The sequence below is a fragment of the Paramisgurnus dabryanus genome, chromosome 14 (genome assembly GCF_030506205.2).
Source record: "Paramisgurnus dabryanus chromosome 14, PD_genome_1.1, whole genome shotgun sequence".
In the NCBI taxonomy this organism is placed as follows: Eukaryota; Metazoa; Chordata; class Actinopteri; order Cypriniformes; family Cobitidae; genus Paramisgurnus; species Paramisgurnus dabryanus.
In genome coordinates this window covers 16,034,497-16,060,218 of record NC_133350.1, presented here as the reverse complement: position 1 = coordinate 16,060,218, position 25,722 = coordinate 16,034,497, and the positions used below count along the sequence as shown (strand labels likewise).

At 36.2% G+C, this 25,722-nt stretch overlaps 4 protein-coding genes across 7 annotated transcripts; 3 read left to right on the top strand and 1 right to left on the bottom strand.

Annotated features, from left to right (window-relative positions):
• The first annotated feature begins 77 nt into the window (after positions 1–77).
• On the top strand, positions 78–7,610 carry tfe3b (transcription factor binding to IGHM enhancer 3b). Of its 2 annotated transcripts, none has more exons than XM_065241254.2 (9): positions 78–393; positions 1,411–1,654; positions 2,129–2,353; positions 2,607–2,702; positions 3,373–3,484; positions 4,107–4,163; positions 4,259–4,334; positions 4,448–4,595; positions 5,354–7,610. In XM_065241254.2, exons 2-9 carry the CDS (start codon positions 1,463–1,465, stop codon positions 5,801–5,803), a joined length of 1,356 nt encoding a protein of 451 aa, XP_065097326.1. In that variant the 5' UTR covers positions 78–393; positions 1,411–1,462; the 3' UTR covers positions 5,804–7,610. The 2 variants fall into 2 exon arrangements, with proteins under 2 accessions (XP_065097326.1, XP_065097325.1); XM_065241253.1 differs by having other exon boundaries at positions 79–393; positions 4,430–4,595.
• Positions 7,611–7,647: 37 nt separating this feature from the next.
• Positions 7,648–11,310, bottom strand: LOC135719416 (uncharacterized). Its single transcript, XM_065242103.1, has 4 exons — positions 11,225–11,310; positions 9,404–9,551; positions 8,881–9,108; positions 7,648–8,578 (listed from the first exon to the last, which is right to left on the bottom strand). The coding sequence occupies exons 2-4, from the start codon at positions 9,522–9,524 to the stop codon at positions 8,265–8,267; spliced, it is 663 nt and encodes a 220-aa protein (XP_065098175.1). The 5' UTR covers positions 9,525–9,551; positions 11,225–11,310; the 3' UTR covers positions 7,648–8,264.
• Positions 11,311–11,641: 331 nt separating this feature from the next.
• cxxc1b (CXXC finger protein 1b) lies at positions 11,642–16,136 on the top strand. Its single transcript, XM_065241251.2, has 15 exons — positions 11,642–11,706; positions 11,831–11,857; positions 12,272–12,384; positions 12,518–12,618; positions 12,809–12,945; positions 13,081–13,236; positions 13,312–13,431; positions 13,650–13,754; positions 13,863–14,041; positions 14,528–14,735; positions 14,965–15,075; positions 15,168–15,217; positions 15,308–15,404; positions 15,505–15,657; positions 15,737–16,136. Exons 2-15 carry the CDS (start codon positions 11,855–11,857, stop codon positions 15,881–15,883), a joined length of 1,680 nt encoding a protein of 559 aa, XP_065097323.1. The 5' UTR covers positions 11,642–11,706; positions 11,831–11,854; the 3' UTR covers positions 15,884–16,136.
• A 1,683-nt stretch (positions 16,137–17,819) lies between these two features.
• mbd1b (methyl-CpG binding domain protein 1b) lies at positions 17,820–25,458 on the top strand. Of its 3 annotated transcripts, none has more exons than XM_065241248.2 (17): positions 17,820–17,919; positions 18,401–19,034; positions 19,145–19,279; positions 19,392–19,518; positions 20,022–20,254; positions 20,804–20,886; positions 20,990–21,021; positions 21,106–21,264; positions 22,002–22,073; positions 22,162–22,191; positions 22,274–22,351; positions 22,466–22,630; positions 23,026–23,235; positions 23,327–23,401; positions 23,614–23,706; positions 24,041–24,196; positions 24,297–25,457. In XM_065241248.2, the coding sequence occupies exons 2-17, from the start codon at positions 18,424–18,426 to the stop codon at positions 24,771–24,773; spliced, it is 2,736 nt and encodes a 911-aa protein (XP_065097320.1). In that variant the 5' UTR covers positions 17,820–17,919; positions 18,401–18,423; the 3' UTR covers positions 24,774–25,457. The 3 variants fall into 3 exon arrangements, with proteins under 3 accessions (XP_065097320.1, XP_065097321.1, XP_073667977.1); XM_073811876.1 differs by lacking the exon at positions 17,820–17,919 and adding an exon at positions 17,985–18,102 and having other exon boundaries at positions 24,297–25,458; XM_065241249.2 differs by lacking the exon at positions 23,614–23,706.
• Positions 25,459–25,722: the final 264 nt, after the last annotated feature.

The following is a 25,722-nucleotide window of genomic DNA, read 5'->3' as shown; positions in this document are numbered from 1 at the left end:
TATACTGTCAATCAGTTTATCACATAAAGCATTAATATACTGACACAAACATCTATATAAAACACTGTCGGATTTAAGTGCACTAACAATACGACGAGCAGGCATGAATAGTTGAAATGGTGTGGAAAGCAGTAATAAAAGAATTGTGGGCGTGTCTGAAGTTTTGACAGATGCTAAATTTGGCATAATAATCTGTAAAGGTTACAATTGTGAGGTAATACGGGGTCTTGCATTGAAAAAAGAAGAGATTAAACGTGGGAGATTATAAGAGAGTGATGTTGTTAAAATGAGCTGACAGACTGCCTGACTGACACATCAAAAACAAGGAAATCCTCGCGCGAGTAATGGCGATTACTTCATCACTCTCGCGTAACTCCTGCTAACACAAACCAGGTAACCTTACTTACTTTGCTTTTGTACTTTGTCGAAATAAAACGCCTGGGAAAGATGATCAAATTATGTTTGCTTAAATCCAGCGGTTACGAAGTTAAATTCAGGCAACGTGCCAAATGACGTTGGTCGACATGTCGGCTAGCAAGTTAGCATAGCGCTAATAGCTGGATGTTTTCAAAAATAAATGTTCCCTGCATGTAAAGTACAACACTTCGAATGTTTTGTGGTATTATACCGTTGTTATACTACTGTAATAACTAGTACAAACGTACATTTAGTTTAAGTTTAAAACTTCCTCAACTTCAGCTAATGTCGCCATGTATTACATAACAGCTTTGCTAGCATAGTTATCTAGTAAAGTTTTTCGTATTTATGTTGCATTATTATTAGCTTCAGAGTAACGTAGTGTTTGGGTTTTGTTTTGCTGAAATAGAAAGACGTGTGTGTTGTAAAGATTAACACTGAATGTGGTGTACTATTTGGGTTAGCTGTCATCTGGCAAATTCTGTACTTCCCCATGACTAAGTTTTATATTATAGTCAGATAATACTTACTCAATCGTTAATAAATGTGCTTTTAACTCACGTATAAGTTTAACCAAGCTAGTTTTATGTATATATCTTTATTGTTTATATGTAGTATTTTGTCATTTAGCTAATTTATGCAATCATAGTTTTGGGTAAAAGGGTAGTTGTAGTGTACTTTCTTTTCAACTCCTTCCTGTTACTTAGTTTGAATTTACAGTTGTCAAGTACTAAAATGTGTTTATGATTAAGTAGAAAAACATAAATCATTATAAAAAGTATGAGGTAAATCTGTTTGCTAATACTCTGTACAAAGACCACATATTAAATTTCACTATGAAAGCAACTATTTCTGTATGATGACTCAGCTCAGTTATGTTTCCCCTTTCCTTAACCCCCCTTTATCTAAAAGGAGAACTTAATCTCCATCAGTTCTTTCTTATATAATATACAAAGTTTGGAGTATTACAAACTTTCTCGTCCATGCTTTCAGCATTGCAGTTTGTTAATTCTTCTCATATTGGACCTGTGGAACCTGCGTAGCCATGTCATCCAGAGTGTTGCTACGGCAACAGCTGATGCGGGAGCAGGCACAGGAGCAGGAGAGGAGGGAAGCACAGCAGCAGGCATCTGTCGCTCAGCTCCGACCCACAGAATCTACTCCAGCCATCTCCGTCACGGTCCCACCCATGGCTGCCCGCCCTCCTCCAGCTCAAGTACCAGTGGAAGTTCTGAAGGTAAATATGTCTCGGGGTTGAGAAAGATCCTGCCTGTGAAAACTCATTTAAAATAATTTTTATGTGATTTCCTGTTTTTACATAAGGTAAAGAACACTTTGTGAAAATTTAACCCTGATATATTTAATTTTGACTGAGTAAGGCCATGTCAAAGATTGAAATCAATGCTTATATTCATACTCCTCATTTCATAATTAAAGTAATTTTTCCTTTATTGTTCCAATACATATGGATGGCACTGTATGGCCTGCATGCATTCCCACATCTAGTTGTCTAGAACGCTCTATTGATTATTACTCAAGCAATTTAGATTTGATGTACAGGTATTACAAAATGCCACATGCATCCAGTGTAGACGTGGTGCAAGTTGAATTCCTCTTTGTTAAAGTTGCAAAATTTCCTTTTCTTTATTACTAATGCAAGACGACAATGTAATTGTCAAAGATCCTTTAAAAAAACATCTTTTTTTTGTAGGTGCAAACACATCTTGAAAACCCAACTAAGTACCACATCCAGCAGGCTCAAAGGCAGCAAGTAAAACAGTACTTATCCACCACGTTAGGCAACAAAGTTGCCACACAAACCCTTGGTGTGTCCCCTGTTCTACAATCAAGTTCCGCACCTGAGATGGGACCCTCGGCAAGCAGTGCCCCCAACAGTCCAATGGCACATCTAAACCTGGGCTCCAACAAAGAAGAGGTACAACATCTCCAACCAGAACACAGCTAATATCCTCATACGGCTGTTAGTAGAAGACATGGGCAGCTTTTTAATTTAGCTTGACCTCTCAATAGCTTTGTTGCATTAGTGTTAAATACCACACTAGCATCTTAAACATATCTTCAGATTTTATCATACAGTACTTCTGCTTTGGATTTTGTTATTCTTAACATTTAGACATACATTTTTTTACCTGTGGTAATCATTCTAAACGTTTATGGTAATCCCTCAGATGGATGATGTGATTGATGACATCATTAGCCTCGAGTCCAGCTTAAATGATGACATCATGTCACTGCTAGATTCAAGGCTGCAACTTCCAAACACGGTAAGCCGAACGATCATCTTTATTATTCATGATTCGAGGCGATGTTCAGAATGAAAGCCTCTTTGAATGCCAACTGTAGTTGTGGTAAACCACCACACGTGATTCTGAAAGCTAAGGGGAGATAATGTCCTGATAGTAAATGCCCATACCTCTTAACAGTGAGTGCTAACCACTGCACTTATGAGACGGGCATAAATGCCTTCCACTTTAGCAATGGACATAAACATTCACTTCTGACGCACTACTAACACCTGCCATGCAGGAATTGTCTGGGTGGAGTCTAAGTGCAGGGGTACACGATAGAAACACCCTGAGAAAAACTGCTGGTGAAAGATTTGATATTTGGGCTATTGTGGAGGAATATGTAATGGCGAGAGTGGTTTGACATACAATGAGGATTTTTATTGTATCGCAAGAATATGAAAAGAAAAGGAAGAACAGACAGGTAAAATTAAATAAAAAAAATTTGTAGCATTGAGTGTGTGAATTGTGAATATGAGATCATATTTGTATCAGCAAAATAAAAGTTGCATATAATCTCTATTCGCTTTTCGTTAAGTGGCAAAAGGTTTTTCCGTAGTTGATTGAAGTAAAGTTATATTTGCAAGTTTTAGATGATAAAATCATTATATTGCTATACCATGTGTCAATTTTTTTTTTTTTTTTTTAGCTACCAGGCAACCTTCTGGATGTCTACAGCAGTCCTGGCATGGCGACCCCCACTATCACCGTCAGCAACTCCTGTCCTGCAGATCTGGCTAACATCAAAAGGGAACTAACTGGTAATAATTTGCACAATTATAATGTTCAAATGATATACAATACTGTGCAAAAGTCTTAGGCCACCACCACCACCAGACTTGTTGTTTTAGAAGTTTTAGTGTCCATCTATATTTATTTTTCAATCTATTTTATTGAGATACAAACAGAAAATAAAAGAAATATGTTTTTTTAAGAACTAAATGTCTTCTTTAGGCATCGTCGGTGTTTAGTGTGACCTCTCTTGGCACTAAACCCTTTTTGAGCGTTTTTGAGCATAATGACGTAAAAAGACTAATTTCTTTAAAATTAGAAATTAGGATTTAATTTTATTTAGGTTTAATAGATCCTGCAGTTTTTCTGCTATTGCTCAAGTGGAAGGGGAGTTTACCCTAAAAACTTGACACATCAGTTTACATTTTTATACAGTTTTTAATACTATATACACATTTCTTATATTTTCTGGGTGTACTATATTTGATTATATATTATATTACATATGATCACTATAACATTGCAAAAACAACAAATTTAATTGTGGCATGGTGATCTAAGGATTTGCACAGTACTTTACATGTATTTTTTTATAATAATACATAATATTAAATTTATGGAATAGTTGTAATAACTGCTCTTCATTTTTAGATTCAGAGGCAAGAGCCCTCATGAAAGACAGACAGAAGAAAGATAATCATAATCTCAGTGAGTTTTAAAGACACGGTTTCCACTAATTTATTGTTTTGGTATATTGTTATATTTTCACTGGACAGCCTGAAACTGTGTTGTTCTTTCCACAGTTGAAAGAAGGAGAAGATTCAACATAAATGACAGAATTAAGGAGTTAGGAGCTCTTATACCAAAATCCAGTGATCCGTAAGTTTAAAATTCTTGATTCATCTTTTATAAAATTGGTTGAAAAATAATTTTACATGGCAATCACTTGACTGATTTACTGCTTTTATCTAAAGCGTATACTTAACTGATAGGGAGATGCGTTGGAACAAGGGAACCATTTTAAAGGCATCTGTTGATTACATAAGAAAACTTCAAAAAGAGCAACAGAGAGCCAGAGATGTTGAGATGAAGCAGAAAAAGCTGGAACAAGCCAACCAGACCCTGCTGCTTCGCATACAGGTATATGATACATGGTAAAAGCTCTCTCATTTGTCACAACATGTATGTAGCCCGTCATTTGTGTGGTTCGTAATTTCAAAATATGTGTTCTGCGCATCGAGTGATCCAATGTACATCACGTGTCTTGTCAAAATAAGTGCCTGCTGCATATGCGTCTAAAGGGTTTATGATAAAAGAGACGCTCACGTTTGCTAGATACTCACATAATCTCATGCGTAATCAGAGTTTACTGTTAAGGGAGTGTCTTGTGTGTACTTTGTGAACGTGAGCGTCTCTTTTATCATAAACGTTTTTGACACGTGTGCAGCAGGCACATATTTTGACAAAACACGTGATGCACATGGTTCACATGACGCAACAAACCCATATTTTGAAAAAACAACAACACACGACACTCCTGAGACACATTTTGAATTTGCGCCCCTCGGATGAGCAGTCGCGGCTTGTGACTGCTCATCCGAGGGGCGCAAATTCAAAATGTGTCTTCGGCTGCGTATTCCAGCACAGTCCAAAAAGTCCTCATGCCTTACATGTAGTCAAAGTTGTATGTTGATAGCAGAGGCAGATTTTCAGTTTTAAAATATTTTGATATCATTTAAATTGATTTTATAGACTTACAAAGCATTATTGTATCAAATTGTTTTGCAAGTTCTCGCATATACATTTTTTTTCAATATCATGCAGCTGCTTTTTAATCAAGAAAAGCTTTAATTTCTTTATAAAGATGAATTCTTATACCATTTGTTGTTTGCGCACAGGAATTAGAGATGCAAGCCCGGGTTCATGGTCTTGCTACTCATATGTCTCCTGGCCTGGGCTCAGACGCTTCATTTCTTCAGCAACACCAGCAGCAGCAGCAGATATCCCAGGCAAACCGGTCTTTGCAACCCAGTGCTGTGGAAAGCCAAGCTCAGACGCTGCTCACTTTGGATGGGGCCATGGCACAGACTTCTCCCTTCCTCACAATATCTCCTAGTTCTCCGGCTGGGGCGGTTGTAAGCGGCCCTCTTGATTTGGATACATTCAGCTTTGCGGATCTGGACGACCATTCGGCTTCCAATCTTTACTCTGACGTGGGTCTCGGTGACATTTTGATGGATGAGGGGTGCTCGATGCCTACCGTCAGATCTTCAGATCCATTCTTCTCCCCAGTGTCCCCCGGTGCCTCCAGCAGCAGGAGTAGCTTTAACATGGAAGAAGACTTGTGACCTAACTGACCATTATTTGTGTGTTTGTGCACTCTTATTCTTGTGTGTGACCTTCATGTGGCCCCTTATCTAAATTATACCCCTTTTCTGGCTTTGTACTGACCTCTTAATGATCATATTTATCGTCTCAAACCAGGAATCAATGATGTCAGAAGCCAGGAGGCAGAATGATGTGCTCACCATTTCCTTTTTAAAATAACACCCGTAAAACATATTATCCGTAATTACATGATCATGTACACAATGTGTCTACAATTTAACTGCCCAAATATTTTGTTACATATTTAAATGCAGCATTTGATGTCATAATAATACAGATTCAATCACTTTACATGTTAGTGTAAGATTGTCTTGGGCACAATTGAATGTTACTGTCCTATTCCCCATAATCTTGTGATGTTTCACATACAAATAGTTTCCCAGGCAGTCAATCCCAATTTTATTAAACTTTTAATTGATACCTAAACTTTTAGCCTTTTTGTAGCTAAAATGTAGGAGGTTTGTGCTTTTTGTAGATAATTGTTCTAGGCATAGCAGTGTTGCCATAAGGGTAATTCATGTCATTGTATTACGTTAGACGTTGCATTCAGAGCATGCAAGTGCAGATATTTAAAGTGTGGAGTGAGTAGTCACTTTATAGACATTTATTGTACCAAAGGGATGTTTCAGAATTGTGAAAATAGCATGGATAAAGTGGGGACATTATTTGTTTTAAAATGAAAAGGTTTAAGCAATATTTACTTGCGTATTTTAGAAAAGTCTATTTTTAACACTCTTTGTTGTCTTGACATACAGCTTAGTTGTTGCATTTACTACTAACCAACTGTTTTGAAATATATACACCAGTTTATTGCAGTTTACAACACACCCTTTAGGCCTAACTCAATTGATCTTTTTTTAATGTTACTTTGCAAAACAGAAATGTAATGGTGCGGTTGCTCTTCAACCAGGTTGAAGCGACATACAAATTTACAGGTGTACGTTTCAAAAGCTACCTCTCTGTAAAGTGCTTTTTTAACCAGCATTAATCGGCACATTTACCTGCAATTATGACATTTTCTGTACCATATGTGAAAGAGAGACTTTTAGACAAAAGATGCATTAGCTGTCACTGGGATGGTACCTTTAAAACAGTCTATGTGATAGATGTGTGCCTGCGAGGTATTAAATTGTACTCTTTAGGTACAGATGTGTACTTTTTAAAAAACATACTGCCTCGGTGACAACTTTTGCACCTTTTGTTTTGGAGAGTGCACAAATATTGTTTTAACACTGCCAAAACCAAATATAACTTATTTTGTGATTAAACAGTGTGATGACACTCTCATATATGTGCCTTTAGCATTAAGGAACAAACATAGTTTATTTAGAAATTATAAAAAAACAATAAAAAATGAGTCTTGAAAGTTTGGAAAAGGTCCTTAGTTTCTAGTTGAATGTATGTTTATGTGTGAAATTACATAAATAAAAACACTTTTATATATAATATATTCCAAAACTTGAATGTTGTAAGTAAGAGATGCAATTGCCATATTTTTCTAGGCACACAATTGTGTTTAATTTAAATAAAATTATGGGAAATTATGTAAATGTACTGACAATAGTTGGGTATCTAAGGACTTTTATTAAAATTTATTAAATTGCCCCCCTCTGCTGCTGCAGTTTTGTTACTTTCATTATATCTGTACTTGAAAGCTGAAAGGGAAACATCATGTATAACAGAAAATTATAAATAATAAAAATATTTTTAATTGGATTTTTTCTGGATTTCATGTGTGTTGCAAAAATAAACTAATGAGAAAATGGATCTTGATCATGCCTGATCTCTTTAATCCATAAATCTTTAGCACACATACATTATTATTATTAATGCAATTCTCCTGGGTTTCACCACAATGACGTTTATTTCACAATTCACATCCGCATGAAACGTACATTTGTGAAATATGCAAGACCTTTTAAAGGTAAACAGATTCAACTGATCATACAAACAAATGTTTACGTTTGTGACCCTTGCCTTTGAAAACCTAGCTAAAGAATTTTTTCAACATAAAACCTCCGACGTAATGTAAAGAACATTCTGTGAAAATATAACCTTGATTTCTTTAATATATTGACAGTATGGTCATGTCAAAAACGTAAATTATTGTGAAAATAATGATTGAAATCAAGACTTTAGCCTGAATATCACAGACAGGGTCACATTTTCACAGTAGACATGAACAATGACTGAAGATTTAATTGTAGAAATGAAATAAATAAAATTACTGGACAAATAACTTTGAGTATTATATTCTGGTGCAAGTGACAGCATATCTGTATGGTTAAGTTATGTATAAAATGCAGTATAAAATGCAGCAGTGCAATATCACAGCCACAGTCAACCAGCAGACTTTCATGCATGTGACATCATCATTTTTTAGCATTCCCTAAATAAGTGAATGTGAGATTTCATGAGCAGTTAATGAAACAGAAGCTGAGAGAGTTCCATGCCTAGTTCCAAACACTCTGTCGTCTGTAAACAGAGATCACAGACGGAGCAGTCGAGGGCCGTATCTGCACAACTGCAACCGCATGCCTCCATGTATTCAGTGCAGCCACAACATGGGCAAAAATCCATGAAGGTCTCCAAAGTGGAAGGGTTGCAACAACATGCTTTATTGCAGATAGATGAACACAGAGATGCCACGCAGTATTGACACCCGTCTCCAACGGCCAGCACGCAATCCCAAAACTTGCAGAACAAACAGGCCAAGAGGAAAGATGCACACAGATCTAGAAAACAATGTCATTTATTTTTATAGAAAAAGATTGATTAATGGCTGATACACAATTTGGTTATATTGTAGAACTGCTGACCTGCTTTGAGTAAGTTTAAGAGGCTACTACTTATCTGCACCTTTCCAAAACAGAGTTTGCATCCTCATAAATTGAACTAAATTTCTAATGACAAGAGTGAAAGCTATTAGCGATGATTTCAGGTGCATCTATAATGCATTAGACGTCATAAAAATTGAATCACTCACTTCATTCAGTCAACTGTAATTTGAGGTGTTGGCAGAAATGATGTTGCTTACCTTCCGCAGGGGCTTTCAGGCTTTGCTGGGTTTTTGATGTGGATACAGAGGATTGGCTGAATCCACGATGGCGGTGTGTTGTTTTGGAATGCGAATCTTTAAAGTGGTTGGCAGATAGTTGTGTGCAGACTGGAAGACTATCAGAGGAGCAGATGTCTCTGTCTGGAGGTTTGCGAACGTGCTGAAATGACCTTTTCAGTTCCACTGGGATTTTTTTGATATGCACTTCTAAATCTAAAAAAGGGGGGAATCCATATTTATTATTTATGTTTCACACACTCTTGAGAAGTGTTTTCTTACTTAAGGATTTTATTATTTACCAAATGCAAGTGGACATTCCCTACAAGACTAGGAATAAGACAGGAGTTTTCCTTCCCGGAAAGATCATCGGTTGAAGACAGTTCACTATTCACTATTCTAGTACGTTCTAAGTCTTTCGCATCAGGGAACTCTTTGTAAAACAATAACCACATTATAAGTTAAAGTTTTTTTCTCTATATGTAAAAAGAACAGAAAGTCTTACCAGGGTTCTGCAAAGTTGATGTGCTGGGAACTGAATTCATTTGAGGGTCATCTTCATGGAAGCTAGATTTTGATCTATGTAGTGAACAGCCACCATATTTCTTCTCACAGTCACAATCCATCTTTTTAATCTCCTCTCGCTGTATTCCCTACAACAAGTATAAGAAAATGTAAAGATGCAGAGTAAGAAAGCAGGGCCGTTTGAACTCTTAACCATGTCATTAAATATTCAAACACAGGAAGCAAAGTGAATAAATGTGCCATAGTTTGTGGCATATATTAAAAACTAACCGTAAAATACTTGTAGATGAAGAAAACACTTGGTATGTTGATATAATAAAGAACTATATTTTAATGTGAACACCATTTCTTTTTTTTATTGTTAATTCATCTTCATTGATCAATGTTTTCATTACAGAGTTAGGCTATATAAATCTATTATATTATACTCAATAAATGTAATATGCAAAAAGAAAAAGAAACACCATCAGCAAAAAATACTATAAAATAAAAAGTGTCAGAATCATTAATCTATTATTAATCTCATTCCATTTGGCAAACATATTGTGTTGGACAGAGATAAGTGGCATAGATATAAAGAGGGCAATAAATTTCAGCAACCCATCAGTCCAGCGTTTGCTTACACGCTTGCTTTCTTTCTATCAGTCATGGACATAGATCATGCACAGGGGGAAATATTATACAAACAAACATACATACATACATACAACGTACATATACAGTCAAATCTTAATGTATTCAGACACCTTCAACATTCCACACATTTTCACAGTTTATTTGCAGAACAAATTCATCTTGAATAAAAAAACACTTGGTCAGGTCAAAGTGTCTAAATATATTTTTTTGCTCCCAATATTTTGTTTCTGGTAGACCACTGTATAAAGAAATTATTAATATGTCACAGTTTACTTTATTTGATTTACTATATACATATACATGTCCCTGTAACCATCATTTTTAAGATGATGGCTACACCCCCTGCTACCAGTGGTTCTCAAACTTTTTTAGTTGGAGCACCCCTTGTAGGTGCATCTCTTTGTGCCCCCACTCCAATGAAAATGCAAATGAAAATTATATTATTATTATTATTATTTATTAACAAAAACATTAAATTACACAGTGCTGATAAATCTAATATAAATTATACATTTATATTAAATATAGAATTAAAAGGAATCAAACTTCAGAAAGTTTAATTGTCATAAATATATTTAATTGTCATAAAACTGTGGCACACACACCTGGCGCGAGAGAGAACCACTCGTTCTAAACATCATAACCTTGTTATTTGTTAAAAAAAGGTAGAATTTAAAACTTTGCATTTATTGGATATTTAATTAAAGATTGGGCAAACAAAACGAAATACACTATGTGTATAATTTTGTAATAATAATTTTGTGACTAATTGTATAATTATGCATTATTTGTAATTACATGCGAATACAATACAATACATATTGAAAAGTCGTCTAGAAATGCAATGTTAGGCAAACGCTCTTCTTAAGTTTTTAAATTATAATAAAAAATATATTAAAATGTTTAATAAATAATAAAAATTGATACATCTTCATTTAACAGCGCATCTGATCGTCTCACGATTGTGTTAAAATTATTAATCTGTTGTATAACTAACGTTAAATATAAATTCTTTAAGTATCTGGGATGTACCAAGTTGTTCCTTAAACACCACATTCTTTTACTGTAATATTATTTTCGAACTGTTTCTAGTTGTTAATTTTGTGGGGCAAGTACAAACGATATTAATTAAAAAGTGTCAAATAGTCTATAAAAATGTACCAACCTTTAGTATCACGTTGATCCCATCGCCCGTCAGCTTCCAGATTGATTATCATTACGTGAGTTGTAGGTGCTGTAGCCAGATCATCACACATTCGTTAGGACGCTCACAGTGTTGATAGGTTGCAGATGCACTGAACACCCACCAAACAAACAAATAAATATTAAATAAATAATAGGTTATAAATACAAAAATGTAAATAACAGTACGTGTAAAAATAATTAATATAATAATAATAATTATAAAATAAATAATAAAAAAAAACAATAAACGATGAGAAACATACATTGCTCATAAGCTCTCCCATGTTCACTAAATTACCATAAAAAGTTCATCCTTTATGTTTAAACGACCATAAATGAAAGATTTATCTACATGTATTTGTTTTGTGATGATGACTCTTATTATGAAAATCAACTACCCGCCCAGAAAGAACTCTACGTTACGTTGTTAGCCATTGACCACAATCACGATTTCAGTATAGTGTAAGTTTTCAGTTTTTATGTGCATATATACAAGTTACATTGTTGGTATAATTAAAGAACTTGCGGTTTTTAAAACAGTGACAGTTTTGGCGTTATTAATGATCGTTTTCATTGTTTGATCTAGTCCTTTACCGGGCGGTGAGCAGCTATGGTAAGTTAGCTATTATGATTTGTTAGCATGTTAGCTCCTTCTTTATTATGAAAAATAAGTAAAATGTAAAGGTGATCGGTGCAAATTTAAAGAGAATTGATTGACTTTGACCACGAATGATGTTGTAAACTAGGATTTTGTATATGTCCACATTCCTGTTTCTGAGCGTGCTATCATGCTAATGTATGTCCCTCGATCTTCTTGCATTGTTGTCATAATGTGTATTTCTTCATTTTCCATGAAAATAATTATTTATTTCTTTAACAGTTCTTTTAAATTATGGCAGCGGAATGATATAAAAATACTATTTTAGAGTCACGTTGTTATTGTTTATGTTGTTGAAATATCTGTGCTTCCACATTTTACTTGTTTAGCTTACTTGAATTTAATAATAACAATGTTATGTCCTTACAGGACAGCGAAATGTCTGATATGGATCAGACTCCGGCAAATAACAGCATTGCAGATGGAGAGAACGCCCCTCTGTACTGCATTTGTCGAAAACCAGACATAAACTGCTTCATGATGTAAGGCTCTAACTTGACTTTGTATTCACACATATTCTTCCAGTAGCTATGAACCTATATAATAATTTGAAAAGTATGAGCAGTTCATGTGTCCAAAGGCAGATGTTTATTTAGATCAAATCCTTTCTTACAGTGGTTGTGATAAATGCAATGAGTGGTTCCATGGTCACTGCATAAATGTGACAGAGAAGATGGCCAAAGCCATCAGGGAATGGTACTGCCATCAATGTCAAGGTGGGTGAAATAGCTTTTTCTGTGCTTGCATTCTTAATGTTGGTGATTATTAAGTCATGAAATGTATTTAATGACAATTATTATTGATATACCAAAAATATTTCTGAAAACAGTTATTCAGTTATTATTGTGTATTAGAATATAAATTAATACATTCTTATACACATTCATTCTAATCTTTCTTTTCCAGAAATTGACCCCTCTCTTGAGATTAGGTATCGAAAAAAGAGCCGTGATAAAGAGGTTGAGAGGTCAGAGAGATCAGAGAGTTATGACAAACGATCAAGCACTCCGGAGTATAAGATCGATAAGCGCCGTGGGTCTAAAGTTAGTATTTCAAAATTATACTTAAAAAAAAATAAACTTCTACGTATCATAAAGGAGTTTATAATCATGTTACACTTGTAAACAGACTTGTAATGTGGAGAGTGATGTGAAATATGTGAAAAATACATTTCCCAGGTGAAGCGTTCTGCTCGCATGTGTGGAGAATGTGAACCCTGTACCAGGACAGAGGATTGTGGCCATTGTGACTTTTGTAAAGACATGAAGAAATTTGGCGGCCCAAACAAGATTCGTCAAAAATGTCGATTACGGCAATGTGTTGTCCGTGCTCGAGTAAGTATAGTTACTTATGTGGCGTATTGTTGTTTTTTGTCTCGATGTTGACGTTACCTCTTAATGTTTTTGCAGAAAATGCTGCGTGTTCGCGATGAGGAGTTTTCTCTCCGTGAGAGGAAGGACAACATAATGCACAGACGATACTCTGATGATTACGATGAGAATGATATGGAGCCTTATGAGCACTACAAGGTCAGACGTGTGGTGAGACCTAATAGCTGTAGCTTGGCCACAACCACTTAGTCTATAAGTCTATACATTTTAACTCTTGTCAGGTTGTACAAAGTACTTCCACATGAGTTTGTTTGTGAGTTTACGTTTGTGTTCTTTAAGCTATCATGGACGATACTTTAGTTATTGGCATTCAAAAATACCAAAATTTGACCCCTGTTTTGTGACTTGTCTTTCAGTGGGGCAGCAATGATGAAGATGAGCCAATTTACAGTCCAGTCCGACGCAAAAAAGCTATAAAAGTCAAGCACGTCAAACGGAGAGACAAGAAATTTGACAAAAAGGTGGGGCGAGTATCAAAAACAGTGCTTAATAAATTATTATAGATCAATTGAAAGCATTTAATGCATTATTAATAAATAAATTGATGGTACTTTTTGATTGTATTACAGAAAGAGTCCCGTCGCCACAAGCAAAAACAGAAGCACAGAGATCGCTTGAGACACAGTGAGCGGGGAGATGGCAGAGACACGGGTGACTTTCGGCAATGCCTGGGGCCAAACTGCATAGAATCGGCACGTCCACACTCCAAATACTGTTCTGAGGACTGCGGCATGAAGCTGGCAGCCAAGTAGGTCATTTATTGAGGTGTTGCATGCACACATGCACTGAAACTCTCAGGGTTTCCATGGGTCAATCATGGAATTTTAAAAGGTCTTACAGACATTCAGAATGTCCCTTTAAGCTGTACCCTACATCAGTGGTTCTTAACGTTATTCCTGGAGGCCCACTGCCCTGCACATTTTGTATGTCTCCCTTATTTAACACACCTGAATCAAATCATCAGCTCATTAGAAGAGATCTCAATGAACTGAACTGAGTCTGTCAGACAAAAGAGACATACAAAATGTGCAGGGCAGTGGGCCTCCAGGAATAACGTTAAGAACCACTCCCCTACATGACCTAGGCTCACGGCATACTGGACATAGGTGATGAAAATTCAGCTTTTTAGTCTGTGAAAGTCAGTGAATTTGACTTTGAATGTGAACCCTGAACACTTATGCGAATGTATGACCTTGAATGCTGACAGATTGTATTGATTTATTGATTTGCGCAGCCGGATCTATGAGATCCTTCCCCAGCGTATCCAGCAGTGGCAGCAGAGCCCCTGTATAGCCGAAGAACAAGGCAAAAAACAGCTGGAGCGCATTCGCAGAGAGCAGGATGCTGCCCGCATGCGCCTAGAAGAGATGGAGCGACGGTTCCATGAATTGGAGCGCATCATTGCCAAGGCCAAACAGCAGGTGGTGCAACAGGATGAGGATGTGAGTATTCACTTAAACTTTCTCATAAGGAGTGTTTATAAGATGAAGCGTCTCATTTCTGCAACGCTGCTGGCACCCAGTGATCACAAAAGATAGTCCCACCTTAAACTACCACTATTAGTTTAGCCATCGTAGTTGGGTGATGCTCAGACTGCAGTTTGGTTTGATGTTGCTAGTGACCTTGAAATTAAATACTTCTTATTACCATAATTTGGGTTGGTTGTTGCAGGTTAATGAAACGGACAATGAAGATACAGACCTTCAGATCTTCTGCGTGTCTTGCAGTCATCCCATCAACCCCAAGGTGGCACTAAGGCACATGGAAAGATGTTATACCAAGGTGAATACATGTTGTATTTGAATTTTATGAATATTGCATCTCGTCGCATATGAGGTCCTTTTATATTAACCCTTGCTTTAATATTTTAACAGTATGAAAGCCAGACATCTTTTGGTTCCATTTTCCCAACAAGAATAGAAGGGTGAGTGGACAATATTTTAATCATAAATAAGTTTTGTTTGGGTTTCTCTCTTTTTTTTTTTTAATTTATTCTTTGTATTTCTATTATCAGGGCCACAAGGCTTTTCTGTGATGTATACAATGCACAGAGCAAAACATACTGCAAGAGACTTCAAGTCTTATGCCCAGAGCATTCTAGAGATCCTAAGGTAAATATTTACTGCCAGTCAAACACATTTTAGTCTAAAAAATAAACCATAATGTATATAGAGATGCACCAATATGGACCTCTCTAATTGGTAAACTCAGGTCCCTGGGGATGAGGTGTGTGGATGTCCACTAGTGCGTAATGTTTTTGACCCGACTGGAGAGTACTGCAGGGTCTCGAAACGCAAATGCAACAAACATTACAGCTGGGAGAAACTCAGGAGGGCAGAGGTGGATCTGGAGCGTGTCAGAGTGGTCAGTCATGCTCTAGTCTGTTTGTGTAAATTAAGTTAAAAAATATATACATATTTATGTACTTGTTTCGTTTGAACAGTGGTACAAGCTGGACGAGTTGTTCGAGCAAGAGCGCAATGTGAGGACAGCTATGACCAACAGAGCAGGACTACTCGCCCTAATGCTTCATCAGACCATCCAGCACGATCCACTGACCACTGACCTGCGCAGCAATAAAGACAGATAGTCATCTGAACAATCTGAGCCCACATTTTGTTTATATTTGTATACTTTTCATAATGTATATTTGTCACTGTTTGGACAGAATCATTCATATTAAACATGTTTTTTCATGTATTTACGTGTTGTCTTAAGTCTGCACTGCTAAATTTTACATGTGTCCAAGCTGTTTTTAAAATGTTTTTAAAGGGATACTCCAGCCAAATTTCAGAATTACCCCATAATTTACTCACCCTCAAGCAATCTGAGATACATATGACGATTATCTTTCAGACGGGCACATTTGGAGTTATTTTAGTTAATGTCCTTGCTTTTCCAAGCTTTATAATGGTAGAAAACAGGGATCAGGGAACAACTTTTCACTTTAAACCCCCAAAAACTGCATTCTTCACAGAGGTAATCCACACGGCTCTAAGGGGTAAATAAAGTTCTTCGGTGTTTAATTGTTGATTGGGATTTTTTTTAAGAAAAATAAACTTTTCAAACTTTATAAACTGTCATGACCAGCTTCCGTTTAAGACCACGACGCTCTTTCACGAGAGAGAGTGGCCGTAATTTCAAGTCGAAGGCTGCAGCCTCCAGAGGTCGCATATGCAGGCTGCATTCGTCATCAAGCTTGAATATTTAAGTTAACTAGGCATTACATTCGCAAGCCATGAGTATATTATAACAATTTACAATAGACCAAGAATAATAGTCAACTTTATAATTGTTAATATTGTGAAATAAGACAGTCTTGATGACATACGAAGACTAGAAATGCGACCTCCGAAGGATGCAGCCTTCAGAAACGGCTTAGTAACGGTTGGTTGCCATAGCGCGAGTCCAAGATGGCGTCGTACCGGAAGATATTATAGTTTAAAATTTGGACATTTTCTTACAAAATCGCATCGATTTTGTTACTTAAATCTTATTTTTATATGATCTCTTAAGAGATTAGTGAATTTATTTCGTTAACCTGACAGCAGATACCAAAATGAGCTTATAACTGTAACAGTATTAATGCGCAAATATCTGGTAACATTATTTTTATTTCTTAAGCCAAGGGATACATTTATTTTTATATTTAGGCTATAGTACGACAGGAATCAAAAATTACATTATTTGCAAAACACTGGGTTTCAATATTTTTAGATTCAGGAAGTTTTGGGATTTAAAAAAGTTTTAAAATAAACAGAAATTTTATTAAGAATATACAGAAGAGCTAAAAGAGACCAAATCTGTGACTGATCATTTTAACACCGTACAAAAGGTGAGACCTGCTTGCTTCAATTGAAACACTCAAAATTCTCTTCACTGCATTTTCACATCATGCTGTGAAATCCAAAAGTGTTTGTACATTTGTAAAACTGATTTACATGTATGCATTTTGCAATGAAACCCTAGAACAAAACAAAGCAGAAAATGTACACAGTTGGTAGCAAACTTTGGGACTTCACTGTATATATTGCAATTTATATATATATATATATATATATATATATATATATATATATATATATATATATATATACATATATATATATATATACATATATATATATATACATATATATATATATATACATATATATATATACATATACATATACATATACATATACATATACATATATATATATATATATATATATATATATATATATATATATATATATATATATTATAGGATAAAAAGTACTCTACATAACAGTACAAAGAACAACAGACACAATGTATGTTCATGAAATAAAACTGAAAGTAATGCTACTCATGCAACTTCAAACCAGTAATAGAACTGTGCGCTTTAAAGTGTGTTCGATTGGCAGTTGCGCAGATTGATCGGTGTATGACATCAAAGTACAGCGAGAGCGGTTCGAATTTAAATAACTCTCGCGGTGTATTGATGTCATACGGCGAAGGGTCTGCGCAGCGCCGCGTGAAGTCGAACAGACCTTTATTTAGTCAAGTGTTAAGTCACGTGTTTCCGGGTTAGGAAAGCACTTCCTAACCCTCTGCTGTGTCAGTTATTTAAATTTAACGAATGTGAGGCTCGTTTACCAGGTAGGTCTTTAAATGGCGGCTTGTTGTTTATGTCTTTTAGTGTGATATAACCAGTAAAGGTATGTAGCAACGCTTATATACCACGATGGCATTGTTACTTACACCCAATTCCCGCTTGCTAACACTTTAGCCACCATGCTAAACATTGACGCCAGTGAGTGTAAGGCTGTGTTTCAAAACCTGGTGAGTTCACTACCTAGATAGCATTTCTGGGTTTTTGGATGTCGTGTTATAGAGAGCACAACGAGCTTGTCCCAGTACGGAGAACTTCAACAGGCATTTAGCTATTGCTACAGTCATAGGTGCCTGATCTGAGGGATGTCAGACAATTGTATCCATCACTATTTAGTTGTAAATTCTTCCAGACGAACAGAAGTTTGACGTCAAGCAGATGTTTAACCACTTTGCCTTTCTATAATGTTGCCTTCTTGATACATATAATCTAACTGTACCTCTATTTATGCATACTTCCCTATTGCAGCTAAAAAAACAGGCTTTACAAACATGGAAACTGAAGAAGTCGCAGCTGAAATACCTGCAGAGCCACCAACCGAAGAGAAAGATAACAAAGAGCCCGCATCAGGTACAGACATTCAGGACCCTGCAACAGACGAAAAGATTCAGGACCCTGCAACAGACGAAAAGATTCAGGACCCTGTAGCAGACAACAGCATTCAGGACCCTGCAACAGACAACAAAGAAGAGAAAGTTGCAACAGACAATAAAGAAGAGAAGGTTGCAACAGACAATAAAGAAGAGAAGACTGCAACAAACAATAAAGAAGAGAAGGTTGCAACAGAAAATAAAGAAGAGAAGGCTGCAACAGACCCAGATAAAGAAGAGAAGACTGCAACAGATAATAATGAAGAAAAGGCTTCAACAGACCATAATGAAGAGAAGGCTGCAACTGAGGTGGAAGGTGAGACTTCCAAAGTCACGGATAATCCTGTTTGTGACTGGTTGGAGCCACTTGATGAAGACTGTGAAGATGTTGATAACCAGAGCTTCGACCGGGATGGAACTGGAGATGCAGAACTGGAAAGCCTTGCTGGAAGTGAATGGAGTGTGACAAGCAGTAGGAGAAACTTGGGGGAAAGAGGGGGCAGAGGTGGTGGGTATGTAAAAAACCCTTGAAATTCTCATCTGACATTTGATTGTAATATATATAACTTAATAATACATAGATACATAGTTAAAATGGGTGTATATACGTGTGTATTTTTAGAGTGAAAAGAAGGAGAAGAGCAGAGGACGATGAAGACTGGGAGGATTGCCCTCTTTTAGGTCAAGGATGGAAACGCAAGCAGGTCTTCCGTCGATCGGGCACAAGTGAAGGGCGCAGTGACACGTACTATAGGAGGTATCTTTAAAACTGCCTAAATAAAATAAGTCGTTTGCATGCATCCCTTTTTTAAGAATGGTTTTGTCTTTAAACTTTTCGTATTTATTGATGTTAATCTGTGTCTTTCCAGCCCAGGCGGTCAAAAAGTGAGAAGTAAGGTTGAGCTTATGAAATACTTGGATGAATCCAAGGATCTCAGCAATTTTGATTTCAAAACAGGACAGCTGCTTGTTGGTGGGGCTCGAAAAAGAGTAAAGGTGAGATGAAAATCTTCATCAGCATGCATCTTTCATTTTAGTCTTTTTTGTTCAGTTTTGAATTCCCACATAGTATTATTGCTGGCTCTTCCGAGACCGGTTTTCCAAATGAACTGGGTAGTCCAGAATCCACAGTTACTTCTGATTTTAACACCACTGCTATTAAAATAAATAAATAAATAGAAGAAATTGAAGTGCCCAGTCTTTTAACAAGTCTACACTTTTACTCTTTTAAACAACAGCATCACTAAAAATACTATTAGAAGTAGAAAATGTTTATTATTTTTGCATTAGAAACAAAATGTATGTTGCACTCCATGTCTGATTTTATTGCTGATTAGAAATGTTACTAAAATGTGAATTTGGCAAGCAGTTTCGAGTTTTATACGGTTTTAGATATTTTTCGATATATGTTCCAAAGATGGCTGCCGAGTGACTTGCTTAGATAGGGACTTTGTCAGTAGCCAAGGATTTTAGTAACACTCAACTTCGGTGCTTTCTAGAGGTTGAATCCAAATCCAAGCCAACTGGATCCAAATACCAAAAGTGGAACCCCACCGAAAAGTATTCCCCATACAAATCCTGTGACGGACACCACTCTCCCAACCCTCACCACTCATAACGAGCCGACTGCAATTTCTGTGGATCCACCTGCTCCACCCCCAATGGAGTCAATGTCTGGCACCTCAGATGGCCTTGTCAATGGCAATGGTGTAACATCACAACCTTTGCTTGGGTATGCAAATAGTTCACAGCAATAACTAGTTTTTCTACATCATAGCCCTGAAAATAGTGCTCTGTAAATCCTTAAATGAAAAAAAAAATCATGGCAAAATAAATCTAGCTTAGTTTTATAGCTTAAAATAGCTTAGTTGTCATAACTAAATAATTGACTACTTTGTTTTGTTAAAGTTGAATTTGTTTATTTTCTACATACAGAAATGTCTCCTTTTCAACCAATGGATTGTCAGAACAAAACAGACTTTGTTAACTTTTTTTGTACAAAAATTCAATAAAGATTTCAACCAATATTTCCATATGGTCTTTATATGCCTCTTCAATTAAACCACTTTTCTTGAAATGAAAACATTGATTATTTATCTTGCAGATAATATACATTAATATGTAATGTTAATATAATATAATATACATATATATAAATGTATATAAAAAAATATTTTTTTCATATATATAAACATAAATAGGGCTGATACATAGACAATATAAAAAATTGCAATTGCTTTTTAAAAGCATGTTTTTTTTCTTGTGTGTTCACTTTGTTTAGCTCCTGCCAGAGATGCAATAAAACCATTTCAGTTGATGAGGGACAAACAATATGCCAGAACTGCAGAAAAGAATTGAATGCATGTGAGTCAAAATGTTTCATATCTCTCGTGTGATCCAACTGCCAATATTTTGGCCTGTTGTGTGCTTTAAAGTGGTCTAATTAATGTTTTGCTCTTTGCTTCAGCCATCGATAGGCGTCGGAAACTCAACAAAAAGGTTGGTTACTATCTTTTACCTTGTGATGTCTTGACTTGTCATTGTTAAAAACGAACAACATTATAATTTTTTTCTGTTACTTAGTGGCTTCCTTGTGGCCGATGCCGAGCTTGCCAGCTTACAGTGGACTGTGGAAAATGTGTTAATTGCAAAAATGGTCGGCTAAATGCCCGTTCCCGAAAAGTACTTAAATGTCGCAAACGGAAGTGTATGTGGCCAATCCGCAATGACCGATTAGCAAAGGTACATCTCTGGCTTTTTACATTTTTATTTATTTTCCAGTGGACAGGTGATGATTTTCGTATGTGAGGAAATTTGTCCAAGAATAAAAATATAAAGTTGTTGTTCCAAATATGCAGTTGGATTTGTATACAACACTTAACCTTTATTGGTGTGGGCCTTAATATTGACCATTAAAGGGACACTTTTTTGAAAATATGCTCATTTTTCAGCTCTGTTAGAGTTAAACACTTGATTTTTAAAGTTTTGTAATCCATTCATCTGATCTCTCGGGTCTGGCGCTAGCACTTTTAGCATAGCTTAGCATAATGCATTGAATCTGATTAGACCATTAGCATCGCGCTAAAAAAATAACCAAAGAGTTTCGATATTTTTCCTATTTAAAACTTGACTCTTCTGTAGGTACATCGTATACTTAAACCGACAGAAAATTAAAAGTTGCGATTTTCTAGGCAGATATGGCTAGGAACTATACTCTCATTCTGGCGTAATTACATTGCTGCCGTAACATGGCATATTTAAACAAAAAAGTGGAGTGTCTCTTTAAAGTCAGGCTGTTATACTAAAAATTTATAAGATGTTATCATATAAACACAAATACATACGGCTGAACTTCTCAAACAGCTTGTATTTTGTTACATTGGCCACAATGTTTTGTGGTGATCTCCTCATAGTTTTAGTTAGCATGCTTTGTAGCTAATGACATCAAACCATTCATCTTTATACTTTACCCATTTTAGGTTTTTCCACCGACATCACATGAGCATCCTTCAAACTCTACTGCCTTTGAAATAAAGCCAAGTTATTCTAAAGTGAGAAACCAATATTCCAATTGTTTTGCTTGTTTTATTTCTGTTGTGCTTAAGAAAATATTTTAAAAATGTTTTATTCATTTTTCAGCCACCAATTTCAGAAATTGAGGAATCACAGGTAACAGAACACAAATAATCTGTCGGAGTGCCCCAAGGTCTTTCTGTATTTCAGTGTTACAGCTATTTTTCCCTGTATTTAGACATCGTTCATGCAGTACAGTGATTCAGAAGATCTGCCTGTGTTTCTTGGTAATGATGGTGACAATGGCATGGATGAGGTAGAGTTCAACCCAGACAGTTTAAATATTTTTACATGATTTCACTGAAACAAAGTAAATCGTCTGTTATGCTTTTCAACAAAATGATTTCTATCTTGCTCAAATGATTTGTAGTTTGGCTCAGGAAAGGTGCGTCGCCGGTCCTGCGGGAGATGCAGAGGTTGCATTCGTAGAACAGACTGTGGGACATGTGACTTTTGCATGGACAAACCCAAGTTTGGAGGCAGAAATAAAAAAAGACAGAAATGCCGCCTACGACAGTGCCAAAGAGAGGCTATGGTAAGCTTCCAATATCTGTGACCCTAATGTAAAGAACATTCTGTATATATAACCGTGATATCTTTAATATTGACTAAGACCATGCAAAAAATTTAAATCATGGCAAAATTAATTATTGAAATCAAACAAAAATCTCATAATTAGATTGGATTTTACAAATAGGGTCACAAATGGTATTGTTTGTATTAGTTTATATAGGGTTTTAAAATGTTTTTTATGTGAATTAGTATTAAATCGATTGCTTATAATCTTTGTTTTGTTCTGGCTGTTATTAGTTCTCATTTAGCTTTTTGCCTCTGTTTTATTGTAATGTCTATATTTTATATTTAATTGTATATTATAGTCATCACCACCACATTAAGCAGCATTCTTGTCCCAATGCTTGCATTCAACAGAAACACTTGCTGCCCATGGATGAGAGTCAGGGGCAGATGCTCATACCTCAGGACTGGTTTAATCGAGGTAGACGGAGGACACGCGGCAGACCCAGAAGTAGAAAGTTGTGGGATTTTGAGGATAATGGCGCGGAACAGTTTGCGAGACCAAAAGCGTCTGCCTATATGGCCAATAGGAACAGACTCATTCCCCCCAATTACAGGAGAAAGGTAAAACAGTGGAGTCCTTAGGAGTGTGACCTTAAGTATTGCTGTAGTTTGCTTTTAACTACACTTTCTTCTGTTTTGACTTCTTCCTTAGGCTTTCAATTATCCTGGCTTTCCAAACAGTCATATTCTGAACAACATTCCACTCTACAGTTCGCAAAATGTTGAGGTATGTTCTCGCCATCACTGGTACACAACCAAGGACTCTCCTATTTATATTAAATGAATCATTAAAAGTGCAACTGATCCAAATGCAGAAATAAGCATTTGCCACTATGTAGCTCTTAAAAGTGGTTCAGTTAAATTTTTATTCTGCTCAGATTTAAATAAATGTTTATATTTAATGTGTCTGTTACACCCCCAACCCTATTTTTTGAGAAGATTAGCACGCAGCTGCATATAGGAAGTGCTGAAATGATGCAAGGAAGTGGGTTTCAGGACAGTGGCATCAGTAGCAGAGCCCTTCTGTCTGTTGTAAGCTTCTTATGGTTATTTTTTACATAAGAACAATACATTTTTTAATGTATACAAGTAGGAAGTAAACAGCTTTTGGGTTCATCTGAGGTCATTTTGCCTTTCGAAGGTGGTAGAAGTGAGAGTAATTGATTTTTTTGTAGATTTTATTTTGCAAGGAATGCCAAAGAGAACAACACATGGATCTGTTGCATGGTGTATTTTTGTTTATTTATCATCTATATTACTGCTTGGGCATCTCAGTCTAGTAGAAATGCATAAGGATGTTTTTCAAATATGACTTGCTTCCTGTATTTAATGAATCTGATTGTTTTCATTTCCACTTTATTTGTAGAGACCAGATTTTCAGCACAGAGTTTATCCTGCACCGAGATCCACAAGTTCGTCATTTCTACCAAGTTATGTTGAGGAAAGCTTTAGGCAGGAGAAACAAAGTTCTCCAAATCAGGAAGTATATCAGGAAGAGCAAGATGGCGATTCTTCCCCATCAGTAAGGAGCCATTTTATGGATATTGTCAGAATTCTACACTCGTTATTATTCCGCATCTAAGGGTGTTTAATAACAAGATTTGTATTGCTGTCTTTTCCAGATCACTCAGATATTTAGCATGGCCGACAGCACTACCAAAAGCATTGATCCTGACCATGAACTGATGCCGCTCCTGAAGTCTCTTCATAGCATGGTACTTCCTGTCCTTTGGTTTTGCATTGTGGCAGATGGGCCACAATTACAGCTAGTGCAGTGCTCCAAGCGTTCCGCGATGGCGGACACCGTTGTTATTATTGAGCCTGGCTTTCAATACTACATTAGTGTCCAGGGACAGCCACTCCTGCCCACACACAAACTCTATGACATCCACCCAACTCGTCTCACCACAACAACAGAGATCGTTGCCCTGTTGGAGGACCTGGAAAGGCACACCGTCTGCCAGGGTTTCGAGAACAAACGTTCGCCACCTGGACCAGAGCCTGTGCTTCCCGAGCGGGCTGCGACATGTGACTTCCTAATTTTACCGGAGTCAGAACGTTGCCCAAAATGCTCTGCAAAAATTCCACCGCAGACATAGAGTGAATGTTCAACTTGGTCTTCTAGTAATATTCTTCCTGTTTATTCAGTTTTGACCATTTCGATCCCCTTGCAAGATTGAGTTTTTACTTTAATATTTATGTTGAATTACCTTAAATTTTTTTCTGGAGGGATTCCACCATTGCATTGAATGCAAAGTCACAAGAATTGAATAATGCGTAAAATGGTACAACATGATCCATGTTATCTTTTCTAATTCTCACTCCGTTACATGTGATTTAAAGTGAACTTGCCATTGCTCTATCATTTCAAATTGTTACTATGCTGACCACAATTTGAAAGGGACGAATTGACAAGCTTTTTTGGTTTAACGTTTAGCATTTCTGTACGTTTAATTTTTACACCAATGATCTTTATACATGTTTAAAGTTGTTATGATTATGTACTTCTCAGGGGGGATTTTTCAGAATGGATGAATCAGATGGAAGATCCGTATTTGTTAAAAGATTTATTATGTTTACTGTGTGATATGGTATGAGGCTGCTCTCTGTTTTGGATGGACAATTTTTGTACATATTAAAAAAAAATTATGGCTGGTAGTCTAGATCAACAATAGTGATTTTTTTTTCTTGTTTGGTTTTTATTTTCAGAATTTGTTTTCTCTGTTACAAAACACTTTGAATTATCTTAATTAACTTTGTATGATTTTTCATAGGAAGAATCTGAATTTTATTTAATAAATCATAATCCGTTTAAAAAGCTGTTTATTTTTTATTAAACCTCCCTCAGAAAATATATTAAATAATACTAATAATTTACGGGAAATTTAAATTTAGTAAATCATGAATTTGCCATAACATGCACATGTAAATTATCTCATGCGGTATCATGGCATTCAATACACGCATGCGCCAGTGAGAGCGCTAACACTGCACCTTTGAAACCTATTCGTCCAAAGTTAAACTTCAAATGCAAATTGCTACCTATTT